General features: G+C 35.6%; 1 protein-coding gene across 16 annotated transcripts in view; it reads right to left on the reverse strand.

Annotated features, from left to right (window-relative positions):
• The window catches only part of LOC101746345 (uncharacterized), a 104,375-nt gene that overhangs the window by 13,559 nt on the left and 65,727 nt on the right, over positions 1–25,089 (reverse strand). For 4 of the 16 annotated variants that reach the window (XM_012692787.4, XM_021349706.3, XM_062673007.1 and 1 more), the window contains 3 exons: positions 20,553–20,748; positions 17,975–18,156; positions 1,414–1,688 (listed from right to left, as the gene is read on the reverse strand). In XM_012692787.4, coding sequence (XP_012548241.1) covers positions 1,414–1,688; positions 17,975–18,156; positions 20,553–20,717 — 622 coding nt within the window. In that variant the 5' untranslated portion in view covers positions 20,718–20,748. Of the gene's footprint in view, positions 1–1,413; positions 1,689–3,563; positions 3,915–17,974; positions 18,157–20,552; positions 20,792–25,089 lie in introns of those variants that run through there. The other 12 variants (XM_062673014.1, XM_012692789.4, XM_062673012.1 and 9 more) reach the window with 6 other exon arrangements.

The following is a 25,089-nucleotide window of genomic DNA, read 5'->3' on the forward strand; positions in this document are numbered from 1 at the left end:
GATTAAACCGTAAAAACCGTTTTAATTATGTAAATACGTTTTTAACGCGTATTCACGTATGAATTTTACTATGCAGGAATTAGATCTGTAATAATAATTATTGGGGGTAGTCAAAGTTCGGTCGAGCAGGTATCTTGCTAATTTCTGCCGCGAAATAGTCAGCTAGTAAGTTGTTCGTTGAAGCTAGCGCCATAGGATTAGGGTTGCTTAGCTTGTACGATTGACGTCGCCACTATTATTATAAGCAGGGTAATTAGTTGTTTTTATAAATATCTACGTATATAAAATTGCATTCAAGCTATAAATATAATGTTAATTAGCCTTTTGTTGATGGTTGGCGTCATCCACATTTTCGGCAAGCCTCTATCCACTAGTATTCTAAAAAAGCCCTTGAGAACAAATCTAAACACAGAAGAACAGACCTAAAAATAAATAACAGAACAGATCTAAAGCCACTTTCCCAGGCTTTAGATCTGTTCCATACTTTAGTTCAAAACTTCCTCAGCTATATTCAATCAAATACAAGGAAATTGATATTCTGAGTCGGTATAATCACCTCCACATTAATGGAGGTCAGTAAATAACCGGTAAAATTAAAGTCTTAAGATATTTAACTAATTGGGGGGAAAAATTTAATAATTTTGCCTACTTTTTGCTTGAATGTTATAGCCGCAATAAAAATATTTTTAGTATTCGTTATTTGTTTTTTGACACTAAAAACAAGTACAACGAATTAAAATTACTATCGACTTGATTTACAAGATTCCTCGAAGTTAGGTTAAAGTATCCTCGATTGAGTCGAGGTAGTTTCGAGATGAAAATTACAGGTACGAATGACGCCGTTAGCGTAAAAGTGGCCTAACCCACAATTCATATTCGTGCTTATGTATTGCAATTTATTTAAAACAATAAACTTTGATGTAAGGTAGGCAGCGGCTTGGCTCTGCCCCTGGCATTGCTGAAGTCCATGGGCGACGGTAACCACTCACCATCAGGTGGGCCGTATGCCCGTCTGCCTACAAAGGCAATAAAAAAAAAAAAAAAAAAAAAAATGTAAAATCGGCCTATCCCTAGTTTTATCCATAGATAATAGATGCCTTTATAAAGATCATTTTAGCGCGTATTTTTTTTGCCGTCGAAGTATTGCAAAGGTAAATTCGAACCTCATTATCTCCATACTAACTATGGTAAGCTTAGGCTACTTTTGCGCTGTCTGCCTCAAATATGAGACCATTCAATTTACATTTCTTAACTATTATACAGCATAATAATACGTAATACTTGCATACTCATGAAAATAAAATAAAAGCATTACAACCTATACATACCGATATCGGATATAGATACGGGTTGCTGGTGCTCAGAAAGCGTGTGGAAGCCTCTAGCTACTGAAAAATAACAAAACGAACTGACCTAGACCCTTTTTACCTGTCGACAACTTTTGCTTGAGCTCAGCAGCCAGACTGTCATATAGGTTCGCGACGCATCTCTCTTCGTTGCTCCCGGAGTCCGACTCTCTGGAGACTTCGCTGCCCAGCGACGAATCCGGAGGCTTCTTGCTGGTCGGAAGAGCCCCGCGCATTTGAAGCTTGCGTTCGATATCGGCGAATTTCTTTTGATTCTCCGGCCTATCGATCAGCGCTTGTAAATGCGTGTAGAGCATCTCCGCCGTGTGCTCAGAGTCGCATCTGTTGACAATAAGTCACATATGAACGTTTCATAATAGATAATATAAGGACACCTGAAATCCCAATCGTAACAATAGTACACAACGGCCTTAACGAGAACAGAAAACAAAATTTATTCATATTAACAACCACATATACATATTAAGTATGTATGATCACACTTTGATATCTATGAATCCTTATACATTTTTAGCAAACACACAATCTTTAAAATCATCAGCCAATTTACAAAGAAATTGACTCCCTATTTTAATATCTTGTTTCTTGATAATTTAATAATTGCTTATTAAGTGAATACCTATATTTTGTTTGCCTTAAAAATATATTTACACATTCCTTTTTTTTTCATTTACGGGTGAACAAGCTCTAGGAATAGTCCTAACCGGAACTTCGGGTTCGCAGTTCCGTTTCGGGAACCCATGGACATCAAAATGCGAATTTCGTAACGCCCACTCGTCCCGAAAACGGAGAATAAAAAACACGAGATTAAATCGTAAAAGTAGTTTTAACTACAATAAGTATCGTTTCAGTCAATTCATATTCGGTGAACCCGTAATGGGAAGCAAGACATTAGCCAGTCGCGTTCTCGTGAAGCACCGTGATATAAGATAAAAAACAATTTTTCGTATTACCCTCTGATGAATCGAAAACAATTCTGTTCAATCTCCGTTTTCTCTTAACCGCCATTTACGACACACAGAAAATACCATACGCAACTTAAAAACGTTTCAAATTATAATTTGCGTAATTACTGGTGGTAGGACGTCTTGTGAGTCCGCACGGGTAGGTACCACCACCCTGCTTATTTCTGCCGTGAAGCATTAAAGCGTTTCGGCTTGAAGGATGGGGCAGCCACTATACTGTAAAAACTGAGACCTTAGAACTCATATCTCAAGGTAGGTGGCGGCATTTACGTTGTAGACGTCTATGAGCTTCAGTAACCACTTAACATCGGGTAGGCCGTGAGCTCGTCCACCAACTTAAGTAATAAATAAAAACTCTTAAACAAAAAACCGAACAATTAGATTCATTTTTTATCCTGTTGATATCAGTCAGGATATGAGAGCTAAGTTATAAAATTATTTTATTGTCATCGATTCTTCATGCGTGTGTAAATTTTCAAGTTAATTGGACGTATTGGATCCTGAGAAAATGACGTTCAAAGATTCATTTCCGTACCAAGCTAATAAAAGCGGGTCAATGATAGACACTGATATTGTGCCATAAATTTAAAGTTAATGATAAATAATACCACACTATATGTAATATTAACTATCTATCTAACATATCTATCAACATAAGTACTCTTATACGTATTATTGGCTAATAGTTCAAAGAAACGACACGACAGCAATACGCACGTAATCGAACCGCGGTATGTGGAGGTCTTGCATGTGAATGTCAAAAGCTATTATTAATCTAATGAAAATAATAAAGCCGTATAGATAATCACTATTATAAATTTTACATTAACGCCATTATTTATGTACAAGTATTTTACGCATACGTAATTAATTCAACTAGTGTTCGCTCAATGAGTGACATTCGAACATAAACATTCAAATTAACTTTAGATTCATTATAATATGTTTCTCTTTTATTTCGTTATTTAGAAGAAAACAAAATCTATTTCCCACGGAACATTGATAACATTAAGAATGTCAATAGCTACTAAACAAAGAAAACAAAACGTCAAATAAACAAGAGGGAATGGTATTAAACTATTTGTTTTTCGATATATTATTAGACTTTTGTATCAAGTCCATCATCTTGGATAACATTACGAAAAGAGTGTCGGGTTGTTTGATTTCGAGAATCCATTGTTTTTTCAGGTTTTATTGTGTTTGTAAATGTACAAGAGAAATTAGTACCAACCACCACTACCCACTCTTTCGCCTCTTCAACTCAATCAACGATTATTAAAATAACTGCTTAGGATAAAATACCGAGGAATTAACATCCGTATTATAAGCAAAAAAATAAAAAGTGTGTGTGTCCGCTCCGACGCACGACTGGAGTTTACTGGATATAAAAAATTAAACGAAACAATACGAGAAATAGTTCTATATTACGACAACACGATACACTACAGATTATTAACAAATTAACGAGACACAAAACAAACGACTAACAAATATATGAAAATACAATAATGAGAGAAACGCGCGATCAGTACGAGGCTTTGTGGCGGACTGCCGGCGCAGCAGCCCGGCGTCACCTGCGATAACGCATTTCGTGTGACAAGCGCAATCAGGCGCATAACGCATTTCGTGTGACATGCTAGTACGATTTTGGTCCCCATAATTTTCATACCCCGGGCCTATATATGTAAATCGATTCTAAAGGAGTAAACTCCAATAAAAAATAAACACAAATTAAATTTTCATAGGAATATGAAGTTACTCTTTTTTTGGAAAACAAAAAAATATATTGTTCATTGACATTACGTAAATGAAAAGTAGGGTTACGCCCTGAAAAAAAATGACATCAAATATTACGGGTATGGCTAATATTACATAACAATACTACTGTGACGATCCAGTTTCGTTCAACTTGTTTATGATGTATTGTTTGGTAATTTGATTGCAAACAGAACAACAAAATGTATGCGTGCGCGCATTGAATTATTTTGTTATTCAAATAACTATGTGGGTGGATCAAGTTAATTAATACGAAGTCAACAAAATATATATTATGATGATTTTAACTCAAATACGAACTCATTAAAACGAGAAGTATTTTGGGCTGTTTTGGATTAATTTGGATTAAATTAGCATTATTTTATATGTATTGGGTCTATCTATATATTAATACGTGAAGCAAAAACTTTGTATCCCTTTTTACGAAAATTGCGCGGACGGAGGAGTATGAAATTTTCCACACTTATAGAGAATATAGAGAAGAAGTGCACAATGCTAATATTTTTTTAAAATAATGCATAAAAGATACATTAAATCAATAAAGAATACATTACACATACCATGTATTTAACGCACACAGGCATGCATACTATTTATTGTCAAACTTTTGTTCTTGACGTCTGTTGTCAAATTGAGAATAGATTAAATATTGTTTGTCTTTGTTAATATTTTTTTATAGTGTAGTCTTGGCGAAATTTGTGATTATGGAAGTATAAAATACAATCATAACAGTGTACAAACTTGCAATTCCAATTAACTATAGTCGAATTTCGACTACTGCGGGACCTCTAGTATTACTAATTTCTTCTACTTTTAGCAGTTTTAGCAGATCATTTCATTATTTTTAAGTGCATGGCGATCTCTAATGCGTTTTGTGTACGCTCGTTATTGATAGGCTTATCGGCGTGTGTTAAATTGTTAAATAAGTACGTGTTAAAGACGTATATTGTACTTAATTATATTAATCGTGACTTGGTTTAATTTAAGCCTATGTCGGAAATACGTTGAGTACAAAAAACGATTTTTAAAGTACCCCTCGAATATAATAAAGCATTATTCGAATTTAATATAATATATGTACCTACTTAGGTAGTGTAACGGAGTTTACTGGTGGTAGGACCACTTGTGAGTCCGCGTGGGTGGGTACCATCACCCTGCCTATTTCTGCCGTGAAGCACTAATGCGTTTCGGTTTGAAGGGTGGGGCAGCCGTTGTAACTATACTTGAGACCTTAGAACTTATATCTCAAGGTGGGTGGCTCATTTACGTTGTGGATGTCTATGGGCTCCAGTAAACACTTAACACCAGGTGGGCTGTGAGCTCGTCTAACCATCTAAGCAATAAAAAAAAAATATGTTACTTAATATTTGCATTAAGATTTATTTCTTTCACTATAAATACTTCCAGCTCTGAAACTTAAAAAAATGATAGCAGCTTTATACGTTAACCTTATGTTACTAGCAACTACGCTGACATTTTAATGTCAAGGATACAGACCGACGCTCCGTGAAACACGAGAGGAATTTAGTCGAATCATTAATTTTAATTACGTTATTAATAAGCGAGATGAGTTATAAAGAGTGAAATTAATAAATATTTTTTGATTAATTGATTACTTTACGATATGGGATTAACGAAACGGAGGTAGCTTCCTTTTTTAAATTAAAATTTTAAAATTCTTAGGCATTTGCCGGTGCCTCTTTGCCTGCGTAAGATACGGATAGTAACCTAACTTTGCTGGCCGTATTTGCAATATCTATTTATAGCTTATTACGAATAATGTGGAGATTATGTGAGATTAAATGAAATGACTAACGTGTCGATATTGAAGCAACTGGGCATCAAAATCAGACTGTCTACTGTATGTCTGAAGCGGATCCTCGAATATTTTGGTCACATTGCGAGGAAAGACGGCGATAACCTGGAAAAACTTGTGATCACAGGGAAAGTTGAAGGCAACAAATCTAGAGGCCGCAACCCGACTCGTTGGTCCGATCAGATCCGCACCGCTTTGGACAGTACAGTACAGTGTACAGCGCGCTGCATGACGCCGTGGACAGGGGAAAAACATCTTAAGATTGAAGCTCATGGGTGATGGTGGTCACGACCCTCAGACATGAGGAACACGATTCGAGGAGGAGGAAATGAAATAAAACTGAATGGGAGATTTTTAAATCCAAAATTTCATCCACTAGTACATAATAGATTACAAAAGACACATTCTAGTAGAATTACGAGAATTCGGGCGTATTTAGTTTGTCCAAGAATGCTCTTAGCCGAGTAGTTTCGTACGTGCCTTGTAATGAAATGACCACAAATTCCAGTCTCACGTTTTTCTCAGATTATCGGGCAGTCATTTGACTATAATGTCAATGTTGTAATAATATTAATACTAATAACTAAGTAAGTACTTTTTTTTTTATTGCTTAGGTGGGTGGACGAGCTCACAGCCCACCTGGTGTAAAGTGGTTACTGGAGCCCATAGACATCTACAACGTAAACGTGCCACCCACCTTGAGATACAAGTTCCAAGGTCTCAGCATAGTTACAACGGCTGCCCCACCCTTCAAACCGAAACGCATTACTGCTTCACGGCAGAAATAGGCAGGGCGGTGGTAAAAAAGGGCGGTGGTACCTACCCGCTCGGACTCACAAGTGGTCTTACGACCAGTAAAAAAAGGTCTGATTGTTTTCTTTTCCGAAAAGGCCACTGCCGTACATGAAAAGTTAAATCATAAATACTAGGAAGCGGTAGCAAGTTAGATGTTAGAAACAATACACTACAAAATATTTATAACCTCAAAACTGGCCTCTGACTCACTTGTCTTGCGACCTAAGATTCAAACTCGTTATAGAATAAATATCAAGGGCATCTCACTGGCTTTAAGTATCATCGTTGGATAAAGATTCACAAGTTTTTAATTTCTTCATTAGTAGCACGTTTGAAATTGTAACTTAATATCCACTGATTATTAGTCTTTTCACCGGATTTTCCGAGTCGCAGACTTAAATAGAATTTCATTTGAAACCTTCAATAATTTTTTTTTTATGTTTGGGAAATTACTGGCAAGTGGGCAAGCAATCGCTCTGCCAAGAAGAGTGGGATTTGATAACAGCTACTAGAGCGCCTCCAAAGGAGACCTAACAACCCAAGAGTAGCTGCTTCGCGAATGAATCTACTACCGAATCGGAATCGCGACCCGCTGAGAACATCCGGCGAGAAACTCAGCGGGCTGATGCTTAGGTTAGGTTGCACGTCGAACTCTTTGCTGAGTTCGACGTGTACAGTTACCGGGGTCCCTACTCCTAGTATTAGAGCTAAATGTGTCTAATGCAAGGGCTATTGGATCTAATCATAGTAATAAGCGCAAGATTAACCTGTAAATGTAAACTATTGACTCCTTAAACTACTAGTTGGGCAGATAATGATCTAACCGATGTTAAGTGCTTATTACCTTAACGTGAACGGTATCCACCTTAACTTTTTTACAGAAGAGTTTTTTTTCCTTGATCAAAATTATCCACTGACTGAAATTTTATGAAGGAATTTAACAATTTAGTGATGTACCTAAAATACTAGTGTAACGAATTGACGAAAATTCGCAAATGACAAAAACACGACGAAAGTCTTACAATTTTTTTTATTATTCGAGGTATCATTCTGATAAATAGCTATCAAGACGAGTCTATTATGTCAACGGTTTAATATATCCGTCCAAAATCGATACAACGAAATAAACGTATTTAAAAGTAATCGATTTTTTTGTCGATGTCCAAAGTTGCAACGTGTTGTCGTCAATCAGAATATATCATTTTTATTGCTTTTGGGAATAGGTCATTCAACTTCACCTTTGCGCTAGAAAATTATAAAGATACATGTTTATTAGAAAGCTTGAAACGTATGTGAAATGTAAACGAGGCCTTAATCTTGTTTGCTTGCATTGGGTTGAACACATCATAAATCACCAAATTACGAACACGAGAATGTACTACTTACTAATTCTAAACACTAGTATCACACTACATTTGCTAGATTATCTCAATTGTTCATGTTCCACAACATTCAATACGAGGTTTTAATGTATTTTAAATCACTTTTACTGTACTTTCTTTTTAATTTACTAGACGATGACCGAGCTTTGCTCTGTTTTTTTTTGATAACGCCATCTTGGTTAGTTGCCCCTTAATTAACAAAAATAGTATTATTATTCGCCAATAGATGTCGGGAAGAGTTGATTATTGAAAACACGAATAAAACAACATTTTTTGAAAATAAGTCGTAGCTAGATCGATTTATCGCCCCCGAAATCCCCTGTATACTAAATTTTATGAAAATCGTTGGAGCCGTTTCCGAGATTCAGATTATATATTTATATACAATAATTGCTCGTTTAAAGGTATAAGATAAGATATTAACTCTAAAGATGCTCTTTATTATATAGACCATTCAAACGTCGGAGAATTCGATTTAAAAAAAAAAAAAACAGAAAATGGCAACCCCCACATATTTGTTAAGCAGAAATAGGACGTAAGCGACCGACACGAAGATATCACAAACAAAAAATAGGACACAGCAACTTGATTCGCCCGCAAGGAATCCATCACGGGAGACTTATATGGAGAATCCTGTTGTAAAAAAGTCAAGAAGACGATCGTGTTACCGGTGGCGTGAACCGGACCGGTGCAAACGAGTCATTGACAGTTATATTGCGAGTCGGTCAGGTCGGATCCGTATGTATCCTAGAGACCTAGTGACCGCCAGGAAGTCGACTTTTCGTATAGATTCTTGAAGCTTTTACGAGACGCATTTTTAAACACATTAGAATTTCATAGCTTCACTCAGTAAGGTTGATTCGGTTTTTTTACTGGTGGTAGAACATCTTGTGAATTCGCGCGGGTAGGTACCACCACCCTGCCTATTTCTGCCGTGAAGCAGTAATGCGTTTCGGTTTGAAGGGTGGGGCAGCCGTTGTAACTATACTGAGACATTAGAACTTATATCTCAAGGTTGGTGGCGCATTTACTTTGTAGATTTCTTTGGGCTTCAGTAACCTCTTAACACCAGGTGGGCTGTGAGCTCGTCCACCCATCTAAGCAATAAAATAAAAACAAATTTGAGTACATAGTGATGTTCGGATATGCATTTTGCTTCGCTGTAAGTTTCAAAATCGATATATTAAGGAAAAATGGAATTATACGCGAAACAATTACAGGACGGCAACTTAGCTTAGCTGTCATCGGTTATGACCTCGTTGGACGTGGCTGAGGTTCAAACGTGATATACCAACATTATAATGTAAGATTGTTTGAATCAAACCGCTTTGAGATGCTAGAATTACCATAAATCGTGTTTTTCAGCGTTCAATATTAGTTTGTTGATAAATTATTTGGCTAATGTAGCTTGCAATAGGTAGCGGCTTTTCTGTACTTTTTGAAATTGCTTACGTCCTCTAAGTGACGGTGATCATTACACACATACGGTGTGATAGTAACGACTTATGCAAATTATGTTTTTTTTTATGAGAAACGTTGGAAAATTCAACATCTTATTATATAATTCTTATATAGTTCTGCTAGACTATAGAAATAAAATCTTATACCTTTAAACGAGCAATTCTTGTATATTAATATATATAATCTGAATCTCGGAAACGGCTCCAACGATTTTCATAAAATTTAGTATACAGGGGATTTCGGGGGCGATAAATCGATCTACCTACGATTTATTTTCAGAAAATGTTGTTTTATTCGTGTTTTCAATAATCAACTCTTCCCGACATCTATTGGCGAATAATAATACTATTTTTCTTAATTGAAGGCAACTAACCGCTTTAAAGACACAACAAGATGGCGTTATCAAAAAAAAAAACCGAGCGGTCATCCTCTAGTAATATTTAAACTACAACTTTAAACTTCATCAGTAAAAGCAAACATCTCTCTCGTCTTACAAATAGCTATTAAAAATGGGTGTATTTTCTCATACTCAGTTCAGTGTTGACAGATATTTCATAAGTGACTTTATAGCACCGTATGTGCGAATTATTTACGTATACAGGGAAATCTGCCCGTTTTTTTTTCAAAAACGTAGGTGAAAATAGGCTAAAAATTAGACGAAAGTAGGTCATTCTGATAACACATATTTGAATTCGCAATAATAATTGGTGTCACACTTATTTCTACACTTCGATGAGTCGAAAATCTATATATCTCAAAACTTTTAGAAGATAATTTCATTAGTAGTTTTACCTTCAATTATAATTTATTCCTTCTGGTATCACAGTTGCAGGAATTATGAGCCTCATGAATTCCCTGGATAACTTTCTGGTCAACTATTTAAAAACCAACAAAACTAAGAATAATTAAAAAAAATACATAAACTAATCCGAAGTGTTTTATTGACAATCAGTAGACCTAAGAACAAAATTAATTCTTTAGCGAAAAAGATTGAAACTTTTTGTCTTTGACCTTTTTAATTTTAAGCTGGTTAGACAGTATACTCATAATGTTTTATTGTGTTACCGTACATTACTGGCAAAAGGAAGATGTACTGCGTATGTTGACACTAGGCAATGCAATCTTATTCATATCCATCTTTAAAAAACTAATTTCACCAACCACAATTTAAAAAATTAATGCTTGTCTAATCTAGATACATACATAAATACTAAGTCGATCTCAAACAATAGCATTTTCAGATAAACTAAATAGGAGTAGGTTATATTATTATGTTATCATGTGTTATCAAACTAAACATTTACATAATTAAAACGTTTCGGGAATTACGTATGTAAGGTTTATTGTAAAATAATAAAAAAAATGTGTGCAATTCACACGTGGTAGAAGTGAAACCTTCAAAATTAAAATACAATTATCCTAAACGTCTTAAGTATATGTAAAATTTTGTCATTAGTAAATAATTTGTAATGTAGCGCCCTCTGTGAATTGATATTTTAATTTCACGTATAATCCTAAATTAAAATTCACTACAAGAGCTTTCATACACACGTTAGTATTAAAAAATCTCACAGATGGCGCTGTATTAAATAGTATGTATATTTCTGTCTCATTCTTTGCTGGCTTCATCCTACACATTTTTGTATTTGTGTCTCTTACCTGTCGTTTTTTCCGTTGCATCCGGTTTGAAATCACAACGATTCTAAAGAAGTTTTCACTTCAAAAAATAAAATAAAATGTATCATGTTAAAGTTAAGGCAATTATCGGATTGCCAAATAGCAACACTGTTGGTGGAAGCAATGGCAGTAGTGGGGATGTGACATAAAAAAAAGGCGGTAGTCTGAAAAAATGGAACACAAAAAGCAGTGTATTCAGTAGTGAGCAGATATCTAAAGATTGTACAAGTGGAGTTACAAATAAAGCAATATTAAGTGAACTATTGCAATCTATGTATTTATTTACTGGCTTTGGAACCCGAATCTTACACGTACTTACGAAAATTTTCTTAAAATTCATTTGTAACAAAGCGGATAAAATGCATTAGTTACAAAACGTAGAATGCGATGCTATCCACTATTCAACTATTACAAAACTTTTGTAAATATCAGGTGAAGAGGTGATAAACTGTAACCCTTTGCCTATAGAAGAAATTATAGTTTTCAAATAAAAACAATGAAAATAAGCTGATTTATTTGAAACTGTAGGCACGAGATTAGATGAGATGAAATGAACTAATACTTTAGTAAAATGGTGATAAATCACTGATTGACTCTTGAGTTGATTTCTTGGAATAATTAAAGGGTATTTAAAACATATACGTATTAGCACCAAATTAACAGGATAAAATAATTCTGACAAATTTGCTTCTCGGGTTCCAGTAAAAATATCCTAATTTGTGATGTTCTTCAATTTCCTAGTGTTTTATTATTATCAGGTAATTGTTTTGAAACCTATTATTTTCCAAAAGTACTTATTAAGCCTCTCGAGTGATCCGCAAAATAGTTTTTTAATAAAATCCACTATTCATTTACATCCATTGTGGGACGATAGATGGTAGAGTGGTAGAATATAATAATATTATCTGTCTGTCTATATCTGCTGCGGCATGTATTTCGGTCGAACATTCGAAATATTATTGTATGTATAAGCTTTTGGGCATTGGGACGATGGTTTTTATGAACGTTTAAATAATTATTTACGTCAATGTATTATTGGTTGCAGTTATCTGCCTTTACAACACCGAGGCACGTTCGGTTAATGTCAGATGAAGATGCGCCGGCCCTTTGTGTCGCAAGTCTTTGTTAAATTTGTAATCATTCGTATGAATTTGAACGTTACAAACGGTTACGGAAGACTCAATTTGAAACCGATAATGCAATGACAATAATAAAAATAATAACTGGGAACAAATCACGCACGGTAATTCGGCCCAAATTTAGTATTCTCTGTGTTATGGGTATCAGAAACCGCGTTATCAACATCATCGTCAGACATCATAGGGGCGAATAAGGTGATCGAGTTGGAGAAATATTGAGTACAAAAAACACGTTTATTGTCTTAGAACAATTAAGATATTTTCATTTGACGTTGGTAAACGAATGCCGGTTCTTAGGATGGAGGCACCGCTCTTCAAGAAGGCTGCCTATTTCTGCCGTGAAGCAGCGTGCGTTTCGGTTTGAAGGGTGGGGCAGCCGTTGTGACTATACTTGAGACCTTAGAACTTATATCTCAAGGTGGGTGGCGCATTTACGTTGTAGATGTCTATGGGCTCCAGTACCAATTTAACACCAGGTGGGCTGTGAGCTCGTCCACCTATCCAAGCAATAAATAAAAAGGTTGGTTGTTAAGTGAAAATGGCGTCTATGCGCGCCTCCATCACCTAGGCTCTGTCGTAACACGAAGCTAGCCGATCTCTGACGACATTACATTCGTGTTGTCACCTCTCGAGAATTCTGCTGCGATTCGTTTTTCTACTTAACTAATGATCGTCTCCGACATATATATGTTTCAATATATAGAGAATAAACACCCAGACAAAGAGCAACCAAACGTGTTCGTCAGAAAATGTTTGCCCGATGTGGTAATCGAACCCACGACCCTCGGCGCAAGAGTCAGGGTCGCTAACTACTCCACCACCGAGTCAGTCACAGTAATCACAGATATAACTACAAATCGCGCCGCCAAAGACACTACTTACTTTTCAGTTGTATAATAAAAATGTATACATAGAAAATCGAAGTTGTTTTGCAACTACTGACCCACCCGTTTCATGGAAACGCATTATTTCTTCGCGGCGATAGTAGACACAGTGGTGGTATCTATCCGTAGATATTAGCCCACAATACATCCAACCACCAGTAATTATGCAAACTTTTAAATTGGTCGGTTCTTCTATACTAATATATAAATCTACAGTGCTTTTTACGGATGTTCCGTTATAGCTACTGAACCATGCATCCGATCGACTTGAAACTTAGTATACATGTAGAAAATATATGTACTTAATGGATAGGCTAATATTTATAAGTGTTGGACTCCCTACAGTTGCGGGGACGTTAATGATGAGAATCTTTGTGGTGGTGACAAATAATAATGTTAATTTTAAATGCCCAGCGAAGCGGACGAGTACAGCTAGTTATTTATAATACTATCCTTATAAATAATGGAATCAAGGAAGCTAGTTCAAGTGCATTCCGTTTACTATGTGCCAAGGCTGAAGGCATTGAAATGTGTTAAAGCCAAAAATCGTCGTATGACATAAGTGTAATTGCTATTATATTTAACAACATTATTGTATTTTCTGATTATTAATTTATAGAAATGGACAATTTTTGACTAACAATAAATAAGCCTTTGATGTAAAAATAATTCAAATCGACTTATAATTATGAATAATTGTGCTTCGTCGTTCGTAATTTTTTCATATAGCGACGGATTAATATGTTTTTTATAGAAAAGAGTTTCCAGACTATCGTAGATTATTTTATACATATACATTAGATCGGTGGTTAAAGTTACGAATAGTGATATAACATACAATTTACAAATAATAGAGTTCAAATTTGTAGACTGCGGCTTGGCTCTGCCTCTAGCATTGCTGATGTATGTATACTGACTATCCTACTACACAAGAGCATACACATGGACAATGTTTAGTAGACGATAGTGGGGATGCTACGAAGAGTCGCACAAAGAGGAGATCGAGAACGTCTAATGTGTTCTATCTCATTCTCTCGCCGGCTGAATCCTATACGTTTATGTGTTTGTGTCTCTATGGACTTATTTTTTCGTTTCATCGAGTTTGAAATCACAATGATTCTAAAGATGTTTCACTTCAAAAAGGTAGTTCAATTGAAGCTGGCCAAAATAGGCATTCCGAATAGAGCTTGACTTCAAATTTTCATAGACAGAAACTTAAGAGAAGCGTTTATGTATACTAGAGGTCCCGCAGTAGTCGAAATTCGACTATAATTAATTGGAATTGTAAGTTTGTACACTATTATGTATTGTATTTTATACTTCTATAATCACAAATTTCGCCAAGACTACACTATAAAAAATATTAACAAAGACAAACAATATTTAATCTCAATTTGACAACAGACGTCAAGAACAAAAGTTTGACAATAAATAGTATGCATGCGTGTGTGCGTCAAATACATGGTATGTAGCGTGTGTAATGTTTTCTTTATTGAATCTTTTATGCATTATTTAAAAAAAAAATTAGCATTGTGCACTTCTTCTGTATATTCTCTATAAGTGTGGAAAATTTCATACTCCTCCGTCCGCGCAATTTTCGTAAAAAGGGATACAAAATTTTTGCTTCACGTCATAATATATGTATATAATTATGAAAACGTTTCTAATATTGTAATCGTAGTTAGTGAATGACAAGTCGCACAAACATATTATCACCGAATAACGTTGAGCTTCTTACTAAAGAATCCTAAACACAATTATAAATTTAACAACAAATAAAAACCATTCGCGTATCAATAAAAATCACAATAGAATCATTGTGTGCTCATCACTGAATCTATTCATCAGCAGAATGTAGGATATGAATGACATTTGTCCAAAGGTCACGTACCAAGTTTCGAAATGTCAAGTGTCTATCTAAATATTTTGATAGCTATTCGAACGTTAGTGACACTCTCGGGTATTTGTGCAATTTTATGAGAGTTATTTTACAATTTTAATATACCATACCATATTTTTTTTTTTACAATATTATTGTTGATGAGAAAAGTATACCATCTGTGACATGTATTGATTATCGATAAAGAAAGTGGGTATTAACGGAAACTGGAAATAGCAGAGGCAAGGCTTATTATAACACGTGGATAAGACCTAGATACAACTACCACGGAATGATTGACATTTAAAGACAAAGGCAGGCAGCGGCTTGGCCGGTAGGCAGCGGCTTGGTCGGTAGGCAGCGGCTTGGCCGGTAGGCAGCGGCTTGGTCGGTAGGCAGCGGCTTGGTCGGTAGGCAGCGGCTTGGTCGGTAGGCAGCGGCTTGGCCGGTAGGCAGCGGCTTGGTCGGTAGGCAGCGGCTTGGTCGGTAGGCAGCGGCTTGGTCGGTAGGCAGCGGCTTGGCCGGTAGGCAGCGGCTTGGTCGGTAGGCAGCGGCTTGGTCGGTAGGCAGCGGCTTGGCCGGTAGGCAGCGGCTTGGTCGGTAGGCAGCGGCTTGGTCGGTAGGCAGCGGCTTGGCCGGTAGGCAGCGGCTTGGTCGGTAGGCAGCGGCTTGGCTCTGCCCTTGGCATTGCTGAAGTCCATGGGCGACGGTAACCACTCACCATCAGATGGGCCGTATGCTCGTCTGCCTACAAAGGCAATAAATAAATAAAAAAAAGAAACAATTATGGGCTCTGGCCAAGCCATAATGAAAAGGAACAGATAGGCAGATGCTTTAGTTTAGTTATTTATGAATAAAGCAGAACAAGAATATACGAGAAAGTGACGTGTCCAAGAAAAAAACAAACTCGACAAGAGGTTTAGTACCTTTTTTTTAGGTAAGGTAAAGTGAGCTAAATCGACTACTTTACTGTGTATCAATAATGAAAAGAACAATCAAAATACTATCAAAAGCTTAAAAGTAGTATTAGATTTTAAAGCAAACCAAATTAAGTTTTATTGCTAGTTTTAAGCTTTATCAAAGTTTACATTACTTCCTTACTTACTTTAACAAATATAAAATTGTCTAAAACGTTTTTAGTTCAACCCGCTCTATTACCTCAATCCAATATCAGATAATGATAGGTGAAAATTGATAATATCACTTACTGTTCCACTACTTTATTATTTCAATAACCAGTAAGACCCAGACACACTTCACTGACATAAAAACTGAGTAAATGTATATAATAGATTCCCATGTTGAGACATTTCGTGTATATATCGTAAGCTGGTGAGTCTATGAGTCTTTTCTGAGCCTATAAGTCTTTTCTCGAAGTGTCAGCAGCTGCAAAATGTCAAGTCAATCGAACAAATGGAAGAAAAACGCATCCAAAATCGGAAATAGCTTTATGTAATGTGAAACGTCTACCCATCCACTTAATAAAGATTTTAAGCCAAAAAATCATATTTAACAATTTTTTAAAGTGTTAAATTATTAGATTAAGATGAATTAATTTGGATTATATTGATGTAACCTAACCATCTGACAGAAAGCATTGTCATAATTAAAATAGCCGTAAGTAACTTATTTTAATGTATAATCATGGGTTTTTTACTGTTGTGCCCACGAGATCTGTAAAGTGTTTGATACGTCGGAAATAATATAATGACAATAAAAAACGGGAAATGAAACTTTAAAAGTAATTTTAATTATGTCCACGATTCGTGAAATCCGAAGAAAATATTAGATAGAAATTTTAATCTTCGAAATTGACTGAAAAACTCGAGAGAAGATACGATGACAGTTACGCAATTTCGCAATTTTCCACACGAGAAGGCACAGCATGAAGTCTAACAATTAAGTAGTAGATTCTCAGACTAACGATTTTTTAGTAGCTTAGTGACAAATACGCGCAATAACATTTTAAGATTCGTACTAATTTTTTTATTTTATAATGATTGTCTGACACTTCAAATCGGAATACATAACTGCTTCGCTAAAGATACGGTTAGGATTGTGGTACTTACTCGTGCGAAATAATAATTATGTATCACCAGTTCTTACTTACGCTTTATAAATTTTGCGTTTTTTTTACACGAATTCCTTCATCGTCAACACGTTTTAAGTGTGTTTTCCCTTAATCAAAATTGATAGTTGGATGCCGGATTAGAACACCAGCATAGTTGCATCGCTCAATACGAGGACACCCAACGTCTACTTAAAATGCATTTTTCGTGTTACGCACGTATAGCGTGTAATCTATATATTAATACGTGAAGCAAAAACTTTGTATCCCTTTTTACGAAAATTGCGTGGACGGAGAAGTATGAAATTTTCCACACTTATACAGAATATAGAGAAGAAGTGCACAATGCTAATATTTTTTTTTAATAATGCATAAAAGATGCATTATGTCAATAAAGAAAACATTACACACACTACCATGTATTTGACACACTCACGCATGCATACTATTTGTTTATTCTCAAACTTTTCTTTGCAGTCTGTCAGTTATAGTCTGTCAAATTGAGAATAGATTAAATACTGTTTTCTCTTTATTAATATTTGTCTAAAGTGTAGTCTTGACGAAATCTGTGATTATCTGTGAATCTGTGATGAATCTGTGTAATAGTCCTTGACAATAGAATCATAATAGTGTACAAACTTACAAATTAAATTAATTAAAGTCGAATTTCGACTACTGCGGGACCACTAGTCAAACATAGTTTTGCAAGAGCTTCATTATTAACCAAGTAATGTATAACGTACATAAATGTTTCTCTGTTCTTACCTGTAAGCGTGGACGTGAACAGGGCAGCCGGTGAGAGGGTTGTACAGCAGTAACACACACGCGACCACATCTCCTTGTGACACGGCACTCGTGATGCTGCCGTGAGGTATGAAATGCTTGATCGTCTGCTGTTTTCCCTTGGCTGTTACATTCTGTATTATTTTCAGGCCTTTATGTGAAACCTGTCGAAATAAGAGTTGAATTTTATTCTCAGTTTTCCATAGATCAACCTACTGCTTACTGGTGGTAGAACCTCTTGTGAGTCCGCACGGGCAGGTACCACCGCCCTGCTTATTTCTGCGGTGAAGCAGTAATGCGTTTCGGTTTGAAGGGTGGGGCAGCTGTTGTAACTATACTTGAGACCTTAGAACTTATCTCAAGTTGGGTGGCGCATTTACATTGTAGATATCTATTGGCTCCAGTAACCACTTAACACCAGGTGGGCTGTGAGCTCGTCCATCCATCTAAGCAATAAAAAAAGAGGATTTTTCTTTTTAATAATCAAGGAACTACCGAGCTCTCGGTCTGATTTTAAGGAGGCAGAGCTCACAGAAGCCGATTTTTTTTTATAGCCCTTGTAGGCAGACGAGCATACGGCCCACCTGATGCTGAGTGGTTACCATCGCCCATGGACTTCAGCAATGCCAGGAGCAGAGCCAAGCCGCTGCCTACCAAATATATAATATAATTATACCCCCATATATAACCCCATATAATATAATTTGCGATACTTAGACCTCAGGTCTTATAGTCTGCATACACGATTTGATGTCTATAGGTTCCGGTAGTCAACTCTAGGATGGCGGTGACCTCGTTAAGACGTCTGTACAATAAATTAAAAAACTCCTGTTCGGAATTTCTCTGTGCATACGGATTTTTGTATTTAACAAGTCCGTCTCTGTTTTAAAATACGAAGTCAAATAATGTTAACTCCCATAAACCTCTTAATCACTGTTCTATTTTTAGTATTTATATTATGTACGTATTCAAGTAGATTTGCCCTTTAAGTCTGTTTTTATGCATTCATATTGCGTATTTCTTCTTCAATCCATATCCACCCAATGCTGAGTGTAGGTCTCCTCAAATGCACTCCATTCTTTTCGGTCTCTTGCCTTTTGAGTTAATATGTTAATATTTGTAAAACCGCATTTTCATTATTATTCTAAAGCCTCTCGCGTATTTGCTGGTTGAGATTTATTAGAAAAATAACCAGTGTCTCTGTCTCTGTACTTAATTTTTTATATTTATCTACAGCTATTTTTCCTCGTGTACAAAAAATATATTTTAATTAGTTTTAAGCTTGTAAAAGAAAAAAAAAACTTATTGTCACGAAAGTCCATGCTTCTTCGATTAATCATGAGACATGACACAAACATAGATGAAAGGCAAGATATAATAAGTAATTAAATCATTATACAACAAGCCTTGTGACTGAGATAACTTTAGAACATAGAGAGACCTGAATCAACGACCCCGGTGATTACATAAGACGCAATCAAACGTCATGTGATCCATTAGTATGTACATAGATCAATATGTCGAGAATATATCGTTAATTATAACTTTCGGTGCGACCTTTCAATTACATTTCGCGAATGTTCTAGAAACGATTTTGATTTATATAACACACGTTCAAAACACTTATATCGCACCTTTAGAATTATAGAGACCCTTTTCGAAATTTTTGGATTTCGTCTTTAATTCAAACAATGGACATAGAACGACGCTTTTCAGCGACTCTTAGTAATCAAATGACCAGAAGTAGCTTATAAAGGGACAAAGCTATCCATGGGTCTCTTTCACTCCGTCCCCTTCCTCTACGTTTTTTCGGTTTGAGAACTTTAATCGTTTTCCAAAAAACACATTTTTTGAGTTGAGTCTTTAGAATTCTAAAGGTGCGATATGTCATTTTGTTTTAAACAGTAAAGTTTGAGGGTTTTCCGTATGCAATGTGCAATTTAAGACAGCTAAAGGAATTTCTCAGCAATTTCTAGATATATTAACATTATATTAATACGTGAAGCAAAAACTTTGTATCCCTTTTTACGAAAATTGCGCGGACGGAGGAGTATGAAATTTTCCACACTTATAGAGAATATAGAGAAGAAGTGCACAATGCATAAAAGATACATTAAATAAATAAAGAAAACATTACACACACTACATACCATGTATTTGACGCACATACGCATGCATACTATTGATTGACAAACTTTTGTTCTTGACGTCTGTGGTCAAATTGAGAATAGATTAAATATTGTCTTTATTATTAATTATAATTGTCTTTATTAATATTTTTTTATAGTGTAGTTTTGGCGAAATTTGTGATTATAGAAGTATAAAATACAATCATAGTAGTGTACAAACTTACAATTCCAATTAATTATAGTCGAATTTCGACTACTGCGGGACCTCTAGTTAACATTATTATGACTAGATTTATAGAAACCACTAGCCTCCACCCTCGTTGCGATCCGAGATCAATTGTATTGTGATATTATAATTTTGCGAAACTTGGATACCAGTACATCGAAAGTCTAATCACGAAGTAAAAATAAGAATGCACTAGGTTACTGACCTGCAACGTAACCTTGAAGGGTTCCAACTCCCTTGCTCTCTCCTCGAGTAACGTGATCGCCGGTAGCGCAAACTCCTCGCCCCGCAGACCGCGAGATTCCTGAGCCCCGAGGAACCAAACGTAATACGACGCTTTCTTGATATCCTTTTTAAGTCGCAACGCCATTTTGTTGGAGCCTTATGTCATTGTTGGATAACTGCAACAAAAAATCATTCACAGTGAACCTTAGTTTTGTTTAACTAATGTTTAACTAGTGTTCGGGCGTCCCCCTTTCTCTTGGATCGATGACTTGTGGTGATATTCTGGGAAAGATTGGATGCGGAAAGCGTAGGATCGTTCATTGTGGCGGACTACTTGTTACTGGTGGTAGGACCTCTTGTGAGTCCGCGCGGGTAGGTACCACCGCCCTGCCTAATTCTGCCGTGAAGCAGTAATGCGGTTCTTGAAGGGTATGGTAGGCGTTGTAACTATACTGAGATCTTAGAACTTATATCTCAAGGTGGGTGGCGCATTTACGTTGTAAATGTCTATAAGCTCCTGTAACCACTTAACACTAGGTGGGCTGTGAGCTCGTTCACCGATCTAAGCAATAAAAAAAAAACTATGGGAGAGGCCTACATCCAGCAATGGAGAGACACAGGTTGATGATGAATGCTCAAATGATATTCGCGCGTTCCGTTAGCAATGTTACCTACTCGTAGCTTGCTTGTGTCTTGCTAGCTTTATCATATCACAATATTGTACGCATAAGATCAGATTTCTAACTTAAGAATTTGTAATTGTTTCGAGTGTGTCTAAAAATCGGTCTAAAAATTGTAACAAATCGTTCAGTAATTTATAGATTACTAGCCGTACTCGCCCGCGTTTAAAATTAACAATTATTTATTGTCATTATTAGTATGGAGTCCAACATTCATATAAATATTAGCCTATCCATTAAGTACATGTATTTTCTACATGGATACCAAGTCTCAGGTTAATCGGATGCACGGTTCAGTTGTTATAACAGAACATCCGTAAAAACCACTGTAGATTTAGATATTAGTATAGATAGACTATACTACTGTAGTGTCAACTCTCATAAAAAAGTCTAGATCCCTACAAGTCGCAAGCTCATGAAAAAATGACAAAATCCATAATTATTTTGATGCTGTGATTTACAATTTACAAATAATCCAAAACATATTTCGCAAGAGTACTGAGAAACCACTAAACCGCATATAAGCCTACAAGAAGTGTGGAATGTCGTTTTGCTAAGAGACCACGTATTACTTAGATCGTCTCAACAGTTTTTTGATCAAAGCGAATTAGAAAGTAATTAAAAAACAATACGCTTTCGAGTCAAACTAAAAAATATGAATACTTAAGCACGAAAAAAGACGAGTCGCTCATTTAAAGTCTACAAGTTGCATCAAGCAAATTCAATGGGTGATTTTACGAAACTCAGACTACTATGTTTTAATTAAGGCCCCCCGTTTCATTTTTTTCCAGGCACGTACTCAAAAATAACACGTTGCAAATAAATTACGTACGCTTAAAATTTTGAAAGGGAATTTCACTTCAACGCCCTTGTATTGTGTTTACCAACACTATTTGGATACTGGTTCGTTAGTATGCATCTGTTGTCGCTTCGACCGGGCAGTTGACCGCAGTTAGCGAATCGATAATGTACTGTAATGTTGTGAAGTCTGTACTCAGTAACATAATCATTTGATAAATGACTCAAAAACATTTAAGGATATATTCATAAGAATAACAAGATCTCCACAATAATTGCCCTTAGATATTTAATGTTAATATTAAAAAAGGCGTCTGTAGAAAAAAAACTTCACATAGTGTATAATACATTAAAATAGATAAATTGATATTTGAAAATAAATCGTTCGTATTCACGAGGCCATTGTGTGATTTATTACCTCTGAATACGTACCTGTCTTTAGAACATGCACTTCAATGAAATTAAATTTTCTCACGCACCAGTTACCTAACTCATTCTAACCTTGGAACTTTTTTATTACTCGCCAACAATTATCAAAAATAAGAACTTTGTCAATAGGCATTTCGTTAGCATTATTAAGCAATCTTTTGAATGTATTATGTTTTATGTGTTCAATCGAAATGAAAATTGTTACGATTTATTCTCTTTCCAGTTTCATTATTATTGTCTCGGGTTGTTTTATTAGTGTTTTTAACAGATGATTTTATATACACAATATGAATTAATGTAATAGATGAATCAATTAGACAATGAAGCATGACAGAAATGCAGGCTATTTTGTATTGTTCCATTAAAATTGCATTTAGAAAAATAAATGATTTTCGTTATTTAAAGGTTTTTTATTTCTCTATGCTACGTTTTCGGACTCAAACCAAACAACCGATTTCGACGATATTCGGCACGGAAATAGTTTGACCCCTGAGAAAGAAAATAAGCGACCTTTGTGATGCTTTATATGTAGGATGGGTCTCCGACCATACAAGTCCACTTTATCTTGCGATCGAAGCTACGGGCGGATAGCGAATCTGCTTAAAATTTATAAATAAGTTTACACATCGCTATGTTATATCGTAAGCTTTAAATTTATTTAAAATCGACCTTAAAGCCTGGTTCGTTTTATTTTATAGGTGATATTACCACAAGGTTATGATTTATTTTCCTTTTTTGCATAATTTACAATAATTAATTTGTGATTTTGATATAAAACTCTTTCCTTGTGTGTATCTCTTTTTGAGTGTGTCTATTAGGTTTCGGCAAATCTTATATTAATTTATCTGTGGTCGTTTGAACGAGGTCGGCTCATCAATTCGACCAATTCAGCTGTTTTGCATATTTAATAAATTTTATTACTTTCAAATGCAATAAGCCGACTTTCGGATCATTCTCGCAACGGTATTACCATATAACGATAGTTCAATTCGTTTTGCCCGGCATTAAACAGACGTGTAAACGCAACACTATACTTTTGCAATAAACTGGAGAGCAATTTGTCGAAATTACTCATATTATTGCGGTAACACTTGTAACGCTGTTATTTTCGAGACGAGAACGTTTAGTTGGGGCCGTGTTATCATATTATGGGACATATCGTGTACCATTGACCGTAGGAATGCGCTGACAGCAAAACTGAACGTGAAATAAATTCAGAGTTGTAATGTCTATTGTAATTTGTTAATGGTAAATGTATTTGTACATGTTTTGAATTTCGTAAATATTCTCTGACGTATTTACTCTTTCACCAATGTAGGAATTGAAGTGGTAAAATATGTTGTAGTAGTATTCGTCAGTTAAAGTAAGCATAATGCTTCTGCAGTTTTCCCTCGAAGTAATTAACTGCTCATTTTTCGTCTTAACAAAATCTGTGGTTATTTGTAACCTATAAATGTTTGTTTGAATGTCAATCTATGACATTAAACATGTTATAACATCAATGGTTTACTTAAAATTAACTATGTCAGGAAAGCTTCATTTTAAGTCTGTTCGGATATTAATTAGAATAGTATATACGGGAATGCGACCGTCGTCCTCACCTTAATTTAGTGCTATTTATTACATACATTTGATGCGTCCATGGAAGCAATTCAGTTTTATTGGTACCCAATTTCTAATTATCTGGCTTGAATCTTGATTATAAGTCTAGCAATTCAAATTATTGGATCTTAAAACGATCAAAGGGGCACAGGGTTTGTTGATCTATTACATTTTTTTTTCTTTTAAATGAGAAAATATACACAATTTTATTTTTTGTAATATTTACGGGTCTTTTATGAGCAAACAGTTTACCGGCATAAACGTTATTGAAACCACCATCTTGCTACACAGTTTTGAGTAATATTTGAGCGACCCATATTTATTCTTGCAGTTTTATTTTCTTCACTTGTTGACAATGCTAAACTAAATATTGTATATGCAAATACATGGATCGGAGCAAATGGATTGAAGCCGAGAAGGCTTCAAGGAACTTTGTAAACCAATTGACAGTTTATGAAGCGGCCAACACACACGTGCCCGAAATTACTCCGAAGATACCGGTTCAAATTTCGCTGCTACCATCTTCTCACGTATACGATTTTTTTTGTTCATCCAAACAGCCGCGGCACGATTCCGTGAACCGACTTCTGATCTCCTAACGGTGTTTCTCTCGGCCGTCAGTCAGCCCGCGGTCATTTAGAAACATTAGACAAAAACTGTGTTAATAACCAAGTCGGTTCGCGCGCAGAAACGTCGTAACTGATTTGGAAATACATGTGATAAATAATCAGGTTAATACGGTGTGTATTTTATGGGTATTTATTACACTTTAATGCGTATTGCGAAATTCGTTTTATAGTATTTAATTTGATCGGATTTGATTTAAAGAATAGACTAACTAGTTCATGCGGTCTTAGATTTTTTTTAGCTTGAGCCGGTAGTTTGAAATTTCAATTGCACGGGATTTTGCGAGAACTTTAGTAAAACACGTTCGGTGTATGAATTTTTGAGATAAACATAATGCTTCCATCATATTTCCAAATGATTCCAAATGATTCTTGTCCACCT

Source organism: Bombyx mori, chromosome 16 (assembly GCF_030269925.1).
Source record: "Bombyx mori chromosome 16, ASM3026992v2".
Classification (NCBI taxonomy): Eukaryota; Metazoa; Arthropoda; class Insecta; order Lepidoptera; family Bombycidae; genus Bombyx; species Bombyx mori.